At 42.4% G+C, this 15,129-nt stretch overlaps 1 protein-coding gene across 5 annotated transcripts in view; it reads right to left on the reverse strand.

The window, feature by feature from the left end:
• The window catches only part of Csmd2 (CUB and Sushi multiple domains 2), a 579,269-nt gene that overhangs the window by 211,989 nt on the left and 352,151 nt on the right, over nt 1-15,129 (reverse strand). For all 5 annotated transcript variants that reach the window (XM_013519720.1, XM_005395117.2, XM_013519719.1 and 2 more), the window contains one exon: nt 501-827. In XM_013519720.1, coding sequence (XP_013375174.1) covers nt 501-827 — 327 coding nt within the window. The remainder of the gene's footprint in view (nt 1-500; nt 828-15,129) is intronic.

Raw genomic sequence — 15,129 nt, forward strand, 5'->3', positions numbered from 1 at the left:
GGGCCACACACAAACACTTCTCCTAGCCTTTGTGCTTTGACTCCTGGAATGGGATCTGGGCAAGGCAATGCATAGGCAACCTCCAAGGAACACCAGAAGTCAACAGGAAGTAGTGTTTGGGGTTTGGGGAGCACATCAGAGGGACCCAGGAGCTAATGAAAGAATATCAGAAACTTTCTTTCCTTTAGGTCCTCCCTAGTTTTAGCTGAGCTAAGTAGGAGGTGGGCAGTAGGAGAGAAGAGCGAGTTTCTGAGCTCACTCCTTTTATGTCATACACCACACCTATGGAAATAAATGCTTCACAGAGAGCAAGACCGCAGAAAGAGGAGCCAGCCCAGCAGGCAGGGCTTCATGCCTTTTCCTAGTTGTTCTAGGAGCTCTATGCCTGGCTCTGGGAACTCGCCCACCCATATCAACACTGCTCTATGGGAGCACCTTTAATCACCCTCACAAGCACACCCTCAGGGGGATGACCAGCAGGTGACAGAGGGAGGACTCACTGGTAAAAGTGATGTTGAAGCCCCGCTTCCCCGTGGAGTGGTCAGTCTGGAACTCGAGACGGGCCACGTGGCCACTGCTTGTGATGGAGGTGGGGAGCTGGTTTCCTGAGAAGGTGCCTAGGACCGGAGCCTCGGCAGTGGCTCCATCCTTGATGACCAGAAAATCAAACTGAGGCTCCACATCAATGTCGTTGAAAGCCAGGTGGATGCGGCTCTCGGGCCTGGCGAGGATGAGCCAGACACAGTGCAGGTGGTTGCCATAGTCCTCTGGGTAATTGGGAGACAGGACGATCCCGGAGGGGCTGGTGAAGTTGAAGAAACAGGAAACTGCAAGAGAAGAGCAGTGGTGGGTCAGTGGGCATGCCCAGCTCTCTGCATGGCCACCGAGGGCTGGCAGGGGGCATATTTTCTCAGTTTACAGAGCAATAGAAGGAAAGGGAGCACCAGGGTTGGGTTGGACTGGCTGGGCTCTGAGCTCTAGGCAGGGGACATGCTGGGTTCCATGCTGGGCATAGCACTGGCAGGGTCCCTTTGGCCAACAGCAGTCGTGGGGGAGCTGGCTTTCTCTTAGCCCCTCTTGCTCACCCCAGGCAGTGTCTGCATGCGCTTGGGAACTTGTGTTGGGAAAAACCGTCATTCAAACTTAAATGCAGAGTCACATCCCCAATCGTTTTCAGCTTGGCTTGCAGCAGTAGGAAAAGAAGCTGCTTAAAGACACAGTGGTTGCAATCTCCAGGCAGAGATAATGCAAGTCCATTTCTCTCCTTTAAATGTTTTTGATGGGAAATGATAGGTAGCCATGGGGATTCTGACAGTTTCAAGCCACATCAAACCCTGTGCTAATGAGGCGCCAGGTGAGCACCTCTTTCAGGGATCAAAGCTTTTGAAGAAACTGATTGAGAGAGGCAACAGGATCTCATCTCGGTGCCCTGCCCACTTGCTGTTATCTCCCCTCTACTCTCTGCTGTCTCTCTCCTAAAGACCCACTCTCTAGAAAGCCCTTTTCTTTTAGGTCATCTTTTGGTCAGTAACTGACAGATGCTGGAAGGAGGATGAGGCAAGGAAACTGCAGTAAATGGAAATACAAACAGACAAATACTAACCCAAAATTAAAAAGGGGAAAATATAGACTGCAAAAATTAATTGCAACAACTATGATGCAGGGAAAAATATCAATATTGAGTTAAAGCTTTGATAACTCTATAAAAATATCCCCAAGGTAAGCAGAGTATGCTCAGAGGATTCATATGAGAGAAAATAGAATTAGTAGGAAAACAGTCTATGTCACTAGAAAAAAATAAAGAAAAAACAAAACCTACTACAGTTGAGGCTCCGTGGGAACTCATAATGACATCTATTGGTGGTTACAGAGTAAATTTGATATAATCTTTTCAGAAGGGAACATATGAATTCTCATTAAGAGCCAGAGAACGACACAGATACTCTGAGTCAGTAATCTACAGGAATTAGCTCAAAAGAAAAAGAGCTACATGGACAAAAATGTTCACAGTGACATAATTCTATTATGGGGAAAAACGCGAGCAATGTACGTGTCAGCCCAATAAAGTGAGGTAAATTATAACATTTAATGTGATGCATCTGAATGCAATCATTAAAGTGATACATATGACCTTGTGGAAAGCCTGTTAAATATCATTTAAAGTAAAACATTAGATCATAAAATTATACGTGTACTTTTGATGATAGCTATTAAATACTTGTTTATATATGGATAGATATTGGACATGAGCCCCGAAGTAAAAATTGTATTAGGATAGTAGACTTCTGGGTGATATTTTTTTCAAAATGAAATGACATTTCATTTTTGTGACTGCAAAAATGTTATAGAGTCATCCTAAACATTTTTTTAAATGTATAAAAGCACAAAGAAGATAAAGATGAATATGGGTAATCCCTTAAATCCCTTTATTATAACATTTATATTTATGCTTCATGCTAATAATACTCATACTTTAGTGAGTAAATGATTTGACTTGCTAATTACAATGAAATTAAGATGAAATTAATGATAAAATCATGTTTATCAAAGAGGGAAAAACCAAAGGAAGTGGTGATTGCTTGGCCCTAATTTCTTCCTAATTTTTCTTACCCTACCCATCTTCTCTTTCCTGCCTGAAGTATTTCTTTTCCAACCTGCTGCTGAAAGCCCTCCCATCAAATTCAGCAAAGTAAAGCTGGGTTCCTAAGCCTTATTCAGTCTTATCCCCGTAATCCCTGTATTTTTTTGAGTCTTGAAAGAATTTGAGTCAAGGAGTGAGAAGGGCATGAAAAAACTTTTAGGCAGTGCATTTTAGTATTATAAAGTTAATAGTACTGATTATTAAGGTTTTACTAAGTATAGGTACAGTTCTAAGTACGTCCAACAATTCCTCAATTTAATAGTCAAATAACGCTCCCAAGTAAGCACTATTAGTAACTCCATGTAAAGATGAAGACACTGAGGCACAGAGCAGGTAAGTAACTTGCCAGGGTCACATAGCCAGTATGTGACAGTGACAAATTCAAATCCAAGCAATTTGGCTCCAGGGAACAGGATACCAGCCGCTCCACCACCATGTCTCTCAGTGTGAGAATAATACTGTACTGCCCACTGGGTCTAAGTCTGACAGTGCATTCTTGAGGGTTCTTTAAATCTGTTAGATACCCATGTACTTATTTCCAGCATTATATCAGCACTGAATTCTGGTCACACACAGCCACACTCTCTTCAGCTTTTGGTAGTTCAGGTGTAAATGGTGCCTAAAGACAATGACCTTGAAGACAAGTGAGGGGCAAGTTGTGTGGCCTGTTAAACGGGCTCATGACGGACTGAAGAAAAGGTTCTACAGTTTTGGAGGGAAAGTAAGTGGTCAGGAACATTGTAAGGATGTGAACAAAAACATTTGCTACAGAGAATTTAATTAAGAACAACTGCGTCCCCACTCTGCACTCCATCACTCCAAGACTTTATTCTTTTTCTTTATAGCTTTTTTCAAGAAGAACCATTCTCAATCTTGGACAACTATGTAAAGTCATTTATCTCTCAATTTGTCCCGTTCACTTCTTTTGTTTCTCATGACCTGGCCCACCTTCTTCCCAACACATGCACAGATACTCCACAAGATTAGAAATCTTCCTCTGAACTTCTGTGGCTCCCACAGTAGTACCTGGCACATGGCACTGTGAGTCAATGATGATTCATCAATCAACACTTGATGAATGAATCAATGAGTATCTAATTGCTGACAGCATGAGAAAAGATGGTGGCATGGACATGGGAGCCTCACAACTACATCCCCCTCCAAACCACAAGCAATACAACTGACTGAAATCTGTAAAAGTAGGTGGACCCATCTTATCAGTTCTAAAAGTAGGGAAAAATAGTGAGTGTGATGCTCAGTGCATATCTCTTAGATATGCTCAATGCATATCTGTACTTAGACATAATATGGATGTGGCCTTAAATAATTTCGAGTAGAAAAGGGTGTGACCCAGTACATCATTAAATATCAAAGACCACAAGAAGTGTAGCAACCTATTACATTCATAAAAAACACCACTGGAAGATGTTTTCTGTCCAACCAAGAGATGAATCAAATTTAAAAACTCAAGCATGGTCAAGTTGTGGTTAATGCAAAATAAAAAAAGTATCAAAAAACAAATAAGCTAATATAATAATGAATCTACATAATTGCTCTAAAGATAATTATAAAATGAATTGCAAATGTAACAAATATTCCTTGGAAGAGAACATATAAGATATTACTCCCACCCAAGCCCTAGGGTAAAATATTTCAGATTATACTGATATAAAGAGTAAAGTTGGAGCTAGGAGATATGTTAATTTTCTCATCTTGCAAGAAATTCTGTTTTATAGTTTCTGTGGTTAATTAGAGAAATATAGGTTAGAGCATGTTTTTAAAGATGCTAAGTGTAATTAGTGATAGAATATGAAACAGCTTATCTTCAAAATTATGAAAAGGGGAAAAAGCAAAGCAATCAAATTAGAAAAAAAGGAATTCGAGTGAAAAAAACAAGGAAGTATAAAAGGGGAACTTTAAAGTAAGATACTAAAAGAGAAGACAAAATACCATTTATAACAATAAATGCATGCAGATTAATATTCTAGTAAAGTATAACCCTCGGCTTGAGACAAGACACACAGCGAAAACAAGTGACTCTGATAGAAGGAAAGGAATGGGCCAAGACTGTTTGGGCTTCACATTAGAAGAAGGTTACAATTTACCAATGCCCGGGTCCTAAAGATTTCTACTTGATTGATGGGGTAGGCCCAGTAGTCACAGATTTAAAAGCTCTTCAGGTGAACCTAAATTGCAGCCAGGGTTTAAGCCCTACTGGCAGAAACAAATGCGAACAACAACAAAGCAAAAGGTTTTAATATTAACATCACACCCTTTTATGTTATATTTATCCCTGATTCTTAGATGATTCATTTTTCAAGCCAAGATTCTACTGGACAGCTACCAATAAACATTTCTTCTTGCACCTGGAAAGAGATGGGGCTGCTAAACCAACACTGTTAAGAAGAGAGTATGACCTTAAAAAGCTCTGCCTTCCATCTCAAGAGGTAACCTAGAGCAGCCCAAGAGAGCACATTAAAGGGAGGTATTCCCCACAAAGGTTTAATATTTCTTGCTCCGGAAAATCAGCTATGCATGTTACATTAACTTTTCTATTAGAGAATGGAAACAGCTTGCTTTTCAGTGTCCCAAATGAGGAATAACAACAAGAGTTGTAAGTGATCTCATCACTATCAATCATCCAGCTTAGAAGAGATATCAGGTGCCTTCCCCCTTCGTAAGTAGTTGCCAGATTGTGCTCCTGGATCTTGACCTTGGACAGCGCAGATTTTAAAAAAAGGTAAAAAAGGTAGAAAGCTCATTACCAAGCAGATGTGTAACATTACTGTGCATAATATGAAACTACTATGATCTTGAGTAGAATATAAAGGGGGACTCTTGGAAAGCTCTGTTACTGTGTTCGTTTTGTCGTGGATATGGATAGCTTTGGTGAGCTCAAAACGCTATCAGGTGTAGCCTGACAAACTGAGGGGTGTTTCACTAATCCTGACAAAGACCTAAAACAAAGGCCAAAGATGATATTTGAAAGATGGAAGGTGGGCACATTCCCAAATGAAGACTTTATAGTTATGATTCTGTATGCCCCAAAGCACTGAAACAAACACTAAAATATACTAATATAAAGTTTAAAAAGTAAATATAGGAGGATCAAAAATATTGTATGTGTTATATACAAGGCTCTGGGGCCTTTTAAGTAAGAAACATTCTTACTGGTTCTCATATGGAACATTGCAAAAATGGACCTTATAGTAGGCTACAAGGAAATCTCCATAATTTCTGCCACACAGTAAAATTTATGTCTCCACATTTTCTACTCAGAGAACAAATAAACCAGAAGTCAGTAATGAAAGAATAAAGAAAATCCATAATTACTTGAAAATTCCTAAGACTTTTATTAAATAATATTCTGCATTCAAAGAGAAAATAGAGCTGTCAGCAGTGACCCTAGGCCAAAGCTACAGTAAGGAGAAAATCTATGGCCTTACACATTATTAAATAATAAACAAATATAAGTGAAATGAATGTTTATATCAAAGAAGTTACAAAGAAAATAAATGAACAGGAATAAGAAAAGAAAAGGTGAATAAATTTAGGAGAGACAAAAATAAGAAAAAAACAGCTGGCTTCTGAAGACAAAAAATAAAAGCGAAATTTTAGATTTTTCTACACAAGAACTATATATATATATATGTACATATATTTATGGGAGAAGTTTATAAAATTAAAGCAATGATCTAATTATAAAGTATAGAATGTATAATATTGAATAACATATTTGAAATTTGGACAAAATGAATCTCCCAGGAAAATCTGAATTATCAAAATTAGTTTGAAGGGAGGGGCTGGGGATTTAGCTCAGCGGCAAAAGCACCTGCCTGGCAAGCGCAAGGTCGTGAGTTCGGTTCCCGGTACCGGAGAAACAAAACAAAACAAAACAAAACAAAACAAAAAAATTAGTTTGAAGGGAAAAATCTTGAAGAAACTGGACATTATTTAGGAAGTAGGTGGTTTCATGACCAGTGCTTTATAATCTTAAACAGGCAAATATTATCCAACTGTTAACTAGTTAAATTAATTTGATACAAATATTCCCATAACAATAGTACACATGATACACGTAGTCACACCCGGCTACTCATGCATGGACACATGAACAGTGAGGAAAAAACAATCATATATGTAAAGTGTTAGCAAATCAAATTCAGCCCTTAAATAATACAAACATAATCTATATAACAAAAACAGCAAGACTTTATTGATAGATAAAAAAGGACATTTAAAAATGGAGACAGCATTCCTGTTTGAGAAGAGTTCATTATCCTCAAGTCATGGTATAAATGTAACCCAATTCCAGGCATGATCCACCCCATTTTTTCCCTGGTACTAAATAGTAATTGTAAGATCCATCTATTGGAATAAAAAGGTTAAAGCAGTCATGCTCTCTTTGAGACAGATGAAGAATAACATACGAGATGCTAGCTGGCATTCCAAGAGTGTTATATGACTTGACTTATTAACCCTCACAGCAATATCTGTCGTGGATACTATTATTAATCCCATGTTACAGATGCAGAAACTAAGTCCAAGTGTTCACATAATCTGCCCATAGTCACACAGCCTGTAAGTGATTGTGCTGGCACAATGATCCAGTCAGGTTGGTTCCACAGCCCAAGAACTCAACCATACCTGCTTCCACCCAGTGGAGGGACAGCTTGCCAAAACAGATACTAAGTATAATACATTAATATTTGCTATGAAGCTGCAATAAGAAAATCTATGTAGTATTGGTTTCAAACAAGAAATCAATGGAACTGAAAAAAGTTGATAAATACACACAGGAATGTAAGAATTTAGCATATGGTTAAGGGTCTTTCCGAATTTGCAGGGAAAGTGTTGCTTGATCAGTAGAATACATGGGGACAAATGGTTAAGCAGGTTTTGAAGGGACTAGATCCACACCTCACTCCATGTGCCATAGAAGTGCTAGAAAAAATATAAAGAATATGTGTATAATTTCAGAGGTTGGGGAGGACTTTAGCATTATACCCAAGTTAGAAATTTTAAGGGAAACAATATTATAAACTCAAGAAGTAGAAAACTCCTGGATTTCAAAAATCACCATAGCAAAAGCTAAACAGTAAGAAATAAATGGAGAGAAAAACATTTGCACGTTCGTACAGATGAATACTTACTATGCTTCCATATAGAAAGAACTACAATTCAACAAAAAGCTAAGCCCTTGAAATGGAACTACCAGCCAGGGAAATTAAGAGGCAACTAACAAAAGAAAAGATAAAGTTTAGGTCAAGAAGATGTGGAAAGGTGGACAATAGTATTAGAAAACAGAAACTTAAAATAAGAGCTGTCGAGTAGGAGAAGACTAAGCAGTCAAGGGGTAGAAGGAAAAAGGGGAGAGTGGCAAGTCCTCACAGGAACAAGGCGGGCCTCGGGGGAGGAGAGGCCACCTGTGGGGGGGCCTGCTGAGTGGAAGTATCCTCTCGGCTGAAGAACGCGCCTCATCAGGTTTCAGCAATGAGAGGCTTGTTGGTGGCCTCAGTGAGAAGTTCCAGAGGTGCGGGGGTCCCAATGGGGTGGGGTAACGGAGTACTGGGAGGTATGGTGTGCACACGTTGAGGACAGGGAACTTGTCAAAAAAGTGTGAGATGTGAAAGATAGTTTCCAAGATTCTGCCAAGACCAAGGAGACGTGGTTGTGAAGAAAGACGCTTTGGTTTTCTTAACAAAAACACCCGAGAAACACCTGAGATGATGTAGATGTTGACAGCAAGGAACTGGCAGAAGAGTGGGATGGAGAGGCAGAAGAAGGGTGAGTTCCCAGAAGCATGTAGTGTGAATGGCTCCCAAAGGTCTGTACGTGCGAGTCTTGGTTCCCCAAGTGGCACTCCTGTGAGGCGGTGGAACCTTCCAGAGCTGGGGCCTTATGGGAGATCCCTGGGGACTCCAGCCTCTTCTTCTTTCTCTCTTTTTCTTCCTTATCATTAGGTGAACAGTTTTGTGTCACCATTCGCCTCTGCCACTATGTGCTGCCTTACAAAGCAAAGGGCCAACCAGTTATAGGTTGGAACCTCCAAAAGTGTGAGCTGAAATAAAATTTTCCTAATACGGTCACCTCAGGTATTTGCTGTAGTCATGGAAAGCTGAACAAAGTAGAATGTGAGTGGTGAGGCAGAATCTACAGCAAAAGGTCCGAATCAGTGGTTTATCACCCATTAGAGACTGGTCCTGAAATTGATATGGTAGGTCATGAGCTGGCTGTTAAAAACAAAATTAAAAGGAAGAGAATAGAAAAATATGTGAATTCCTTCCAGGTAGAAAAGGTGAGTACTGTTTGTAACTGTCTGTTGAATTTGTGCAAGTGTGTGCATTAGATGCAATATAGAAATGCATTTTTATTGTGATGCTACAAGTGTTTGAAGGCTTCTGACCTTAAACATGGGCATGTTAAAATTTTTTTCTTAATATTAATCTACAAGTGGGATTGGTTTTTGGTGGGAGGAAGGCTTCATTGTCTCTCTATCATAATAGAGAGGATGGAGGGAGAGTGAAGAGGTATGAGTCTGCAGGCTTGGTGTCTTTGGTATTTGCAGGTTCAGGGTGCTGCCTGCGAGGTGGAAGTGAGGTCATTCTCAAGTGCAATGTGAGGGCGGGGAAGGGTTAGTGGAGAGTGGGGAATGCTGGGATAGTTTCCACCGAGGAGTGGTGACCAGGATGACTGGACAAACGCAGATGGACTGCCAGGCACTGTTGCAGGTTTGATTGAGATTGGTGACCATGAACTCACAGCAGTGCCAATTTGCCTGCTTGAGTGATTTTTTCCAGCAACACTCACCGAAGCAGAAGTTCCCCAGTCAGATACCTCGCGCTTCATTGTACATCTCTGGATCAGCTAACTGAGGTAGCTCTGCTGATCAACGCTACCGCTGAGCTGGAGGCAGAGGTTTTACAAACTGACCCTCACATTTCCTTTGCCTCTTTTTGCTCAGCTCTGTGTATATTCATTTCCATCTCCATTATCCTGACATCATCTCTGGCACTGGAGGTTGGTAAAAGTTATCATTTAACCTTGATGGTTGCAAGGAGACTGGGAAATTCCCAAGGTGACATAGGTCGGGGGTGAAGCTAGTCTTTCCTTGTCAGAAAGAAGATTAACTTTAGCCCCAGTTTTGTATGAGAATACTGAGGACAAAAAGATTAAGATGTGACATACACATGTACCAACTCCCCACGATGAATGCATTCATTATGTATTGCAAACATGTACTTATAAAAACATAAATGTAAAAAAAACAGTATGCCGAGGATGCCTTCTAGAAATACACACAAATTCCAAGAGGAATATCAAGGACAAACAGAGTACTGGCTATGTATTTCCTGAGTACCTTGTGTGTACTATTAAATTCATATTTGATATAATCTGATTCAAAGACCGTTCACCGTGCTCAAGTTTTTGCACCTAGCTTTTCTTTCAAATTCCCACCTCTTGGCACAGCAGGATTTGAACCCCGGTGACCTGAGGCAAACTGGCACGGCATTCAACAGAGCTGGCCCTTCCCTCCTTCCTGATGACAGTCCTTTCGTTTGACTTCTTGCTCTGTGTGCCCCTTGCCAGTCATTTGGAAGCTCTTCTCTTCTACCCGACTTCTACATTTTGGAACAGGAAAGGGTCTCTTTCAGAGTTGTCTTTTCACGGTACATGCTTTCATCAGGGTTCCCCATGGGACATGCATCTCCTAAAAGTTCAGCTCCAGAACTGACATCTCTTTTGGCTCCAGAGTCCATGTGCAACACTCTCTGAATTGTCTCCACCTAGTGCAGGCTTCAGTGGAGCCACGGAGCACCTGCTGTGTGCCAGCTACTGTTCTAAGAAGGGGGTTAGTAGCCAAAAAGATGGATAAGCTGTCAGCCCCTGTGAAATTTATTGCTAAGAGAGGACACAACCTAAGAACGGGCAAAAGGAAAAGCAGAAATGGAATAGGGGTGGGCAGCTTTCAATCAGGGAGTGAGAGATGGCTGTTTGAGGAAGTGGCTTCTGAATTATATTCTGATGAGGAGGAGCCAGCTATCCTAGGAAGATCAGTACAGGCAGAGAGAACTCTGCCAGTGCAAAGGCCCCGGGGGTGGGGGGACGAGCTTGGTGTAGGTGAGAGACAGAGGAAGGCAGAGTAGCAGAAGAATGGAGATGAATGGAGAAGGAACAGGTGAGGTACAGAGGATGGCAAAGGTCTTTTAGATCATGTGAAAAAGTCTGGATTTGTATCACGTTATTTTAAATAAAGCATGTCCCAAACTGAACTCTTGCTCTTCTTCCCCAAATGTGGTTCTAGGTTTCAGGACCTAGAATGTTCTTCAGCATCAACAAATCATTCAGTCCTGCCATCACCCAGGTATGGGCCAGGCCCTCTTCTCACTCCCCTGTCTCTTCTCCTTTATACCACTCCCTTGCCAACAAATACCGGTATCCCAGGCCCCCCAGTCACAACCAGACTCAAAACAAAACTGCGTGATGTTTCTGACTCCTGGAGGTCCCACCAGCACCTGAAATGCATGCTGAAATTAAACTATTTTCTAATGCTTCCTTTATTCTTAACCTCCATGAATGACAGTATCTAGCTGCCTAAGAAAAATACATAAACTCCTTCTCCTTTACCTCCATGTCCAATCAGTAGCTACTGTTGGTTCTATCTTGTCAGTATCTCCTGTACTTGTCACAACCTCTTCACACCCTTTTAAGTGGAGGTCTTTTTCCTACCGCAATAGGCCTCCTGGTCTCCCATTTTAAACATCAGGCAGTTTGAACCCATCCTCAATATTGGCTCAGTATGGAAGAGCAGTTTTGCAAATCACAAATTTCGATTCAGTTGCATCCTTGTTTAAAACTCTTTTAAAGACGCCCTGCTGCATAGAGGATAAAGTCTAGACTTCTCAAAGGGGCTCAAGACTCTCAGTAACCTAAGACCTTTGCCAAGCTCTTTTATCTTCATCCTCTGCCCAGTGAACACTCTATTCCAGTTAGATTAAACCACTTGCAGCTTTACAAATGTACAAGACTACATGTCTGTACTTCCATCCAGGCTATTTTATCTTTCTAGAATGTTCTTGCCTCTTGTCCATGTGAAAAATGTTTAGTATGATTTCTGTTGAGTGGTGTGGGTCTTTCCCACCCCGTACTTATCCTTCCTACTGTACTCAAGGAGTCTGTATGTCAAGTTTCCCCCCACCCCAATGCGTACCTGTTCTAGTCTTGGCTGCAGTTCCATCATTTTGAGGGCTGAAGAGTAAAATCCTGCTGCTAATAGGCGGGGGTGGGGGAGGGGCATAGTCTAAACCAAATCCTCTTCCACCTCTACTACTTTGGCATTGTCTATACAATAATACCAGTACTAACACAGATAATAACAATTATGACAAAGACAGGAAACTAAGACTTATTAAGGATTTGCCATATGACTGGCCCTGAAGGTACAATGAACAAAAGACAGTTCTACCTTCTGGGAGTTTGCAGTCAAATGAGAGTGTCAAACAACAAATGAAATCAGCGATGCTTACTGTGATAGGTTGTGTTATTGCTCACAATCACTTGCTCCCTCCCTGTCCTTGCTATACATCCATTTATGTGGAACCTTTGTCCCTATTGCCCTTGACTTTGGTCTTGGTCTTGTGATTAGCTTTAACCCACAGAATGTGATCACACGTGATACAGGCATTGCCGAGCAGAGGCTTCAATGTGTTTGGGTGGTTTGCCTCCATCTGTTGAAGCTTTTCCTTCTGTCATGAGAACATCATGCTCTAGGTACAGGCTATTAAGATCTTGATTTATTAAGGTCTTAACTACTGATACCACAGCAAAAGTTGACTGATACGCAGGTGAAAGGTGGGACATGAGGAAAATAAAAGGTGAAGGACCGCTTTTCGGGATAAGGTGGTTAGAGGAGGTACCTCTAGGAAGACAGTTTAAGGGACGGAGAGATGGAGTCAACATTATGAGGGATATTCCAACCTCGTGAACCATAAGCACAAAGGCACTGAGGTAGGAAAGGGTTTCAAGGGAAAGACGGCTATGTGATGAAGGGGAGAGATAGGAAGGGATCAGTCACATACACTCTCGCAGACCATTTGCTCAGGGATCACCCATGGCGTCTAAATCACTCATGTGAGGCCCAGCCCTTTGCTTGGCATGAAGCCTATTGAGCCACAGTGAGGGTGGCCACGTGCTATACAAGGGGCACTTTAGAAAATGAAAGGTGGTATGAATAATAATTACCTAGAACAAAAGGTGTAAACCAGGGTTGTACTAAGCAAATAGGAATATATGGTCACCCCACTTATGGCCCTTTTATTTCCTGCCCACAGAAGTATTTGTATGCTGTGGAAGTAGCTTCTGCTTCAAATTCCTCCCTCACCAGCAAGTCCTCTTTAGGACTGGGACCCTATGCTGAATCTCACGGGTGAGGATCTGACAATTGTTAAGTTCTTTTCTCCTAGGGGTGGACTCTGTTCCGTGTACGCCCTAGTGCTTGGCTAGGCTCTTGGTATGGATCATCTACCTGCTCAGCAGCATGGTCTCTGCCTGCAATTACCCTGCAGCCATGCTAATTCTTGCCACACCTCTGGAATGATGCCCACGCAGTCATTCCTGGTGCTTGCCTTCCTCTGGTCCCTCTCCCTGGCCAGGCTCTGAGCTGGGACACTCACGCGCTCTTCAGCTGCTGGCTGAGGGTCTCATATCACCCACTCAAGGAGAAAATTCTAACACCTTATGAAAAAAAGTGCAAAGTGTGCTCTAAGCTCCTGGGGAACAGCTGAATCCACACTCCAAAGGCTTACATTTATCTTGAATAGAGACCACAAGTTCTTTGGAAAACACTTGTAGCCGAACCAAGCCAGCAACCTAAATAAAGGTGGAACAAATGTAAAGAACATGGGGTTTGCCTGTTACATTTCACTTATTAACTGTACAGCAATGGGGAGGAGCAGGTATTTTACCTCACTGAATCTTCTCCCACATGGATAAAAATTGGATAACTTCTAAACTACAGCTTTGATGTGAAGACCCAAAGTGATGAAGCTTGGAAGCCAGGGAGTGCAGCACATTTCCTGGGGCCTGGGAGTCTGCCTTCGGGTTTTGCTGACTCTGAAACCAGAGGGCCTGTCCCAGCTGTGCTGCTGATGGTGCCTCCACACTCGTGTTTCTTCCTAGCGCTTCCTTGTTCTCGCCCAGCCAGCTAAAGCAGCCGAAGAGGTGTTTCCCGCCCCTCTCACAGCACAACCTCTACCAAGCGAGACCGCAGCTCTGTGCTCCTCCATCCCTCTTCTTAATGAATGAACAGGTGACCCCAGGCCCAGGAGACACTAATGGAACCCCTTGTTTGTAGGAATGGTTGATGCTTGACTGCAAGTGTGACGTGGGCTGCTGCCTTCTGTGGGCAGCAGGGCTGCTCTTTCTGCAGCAACAGGGCCCCTGGTGCTAAATGGCTCCATACATGAGGGATGAATGTTCTGTCGGTCTTGACTTGTACTGTAAGATTCTAAGGACTGTGACATTTTGGGTAAAAGATGGATGCCCTGATGACTTACTCTTTCCATGGCCTTAGAAAAATGCTTCTTACCCCTGTGAAGTCACACGGCTGCCTTTGCCCAGCCCCTGGGACACTCGAGTGACCCTCAGAGGGTTCCATCTGCCACAGGAGCCAATCCTGGCTGGCCTCTGGGTCCCACAGGGGTTAGATTCAGCTCTCATTACCTGGGCCAGCCAGGTACCACTGTTAGCTGACATCTTAGTGTGATTGAAGAGCCCAAGTTCCATCACCCCAGAGGAATCCAAGAAAGAGTGCAGACTGCATTTCCCATGGTTTGGAGGTGCTCCCAGGACTACAGGCCCTACTGGTTCTCTGAGGCCCTCAGGGCCTATCTACTTCCCTGACCCTTGAGCTCCATCAGAGTCCACCAGGTCTCCTATGGCTGTTTCAGCAGACTACCTTTCCTCAGATGTAAAACAAGCTATGGTCCAGTCATGCTTCAAACTGCCACCCCATGAAGACTGGAAAATAGTATGTCACTGCTCAGCAAGATTGTAAGGAAGTTTGTGTGGATTTCCCTGCAGAGGATCCACCACAATCCACAGCCACGGACAGTTAGCCTGAGATAGCAACCTTCAGGGCCTTGGGAAGCCTTATCTGAATTAACAAGGAAGTCTATGGGTAACATTTCCATTCTTAAACCCTCAACTGTGCCCCAGAAGATTGCTTTTGTATATAACAACTGGAAGGAGGGCCTAAAAAGGTAACCCAAGATTCTCTTAGAAAGCCAAGTCCTAGAAAATGTGAGCAGTGCCTCCCAAGAACCACAGAACTGAGGATGCCCACCATACCCAGGGCAGAGTGATGCACATATGTCCAAGTGAAACCACAAATTTGCCAAGAGACTCAAAGAACAGGACAGGGATACCGGCAGAACCTCACACTTGTGCTCCAAAGCCAGCAGCTATGAGGGCAGACCCTTGTAGAGGGT

Source organism: Chinchilla lanigera, unplaced genomic scaffold (genome assembly GCF_000276665.1).
Source record: "Chinchilla lanigera isolate Chin_1 unplaced genomic scaffold, ChiLan1.0 scaffold00051, whole genome shotgun sequence".
NCBI classification, from domain to species: Eukaryota; Metazoa; Chordata; class Mammalia; order Rodentia; family Chinchillidae; genus Chinchilla; species Chinchilla lanigera.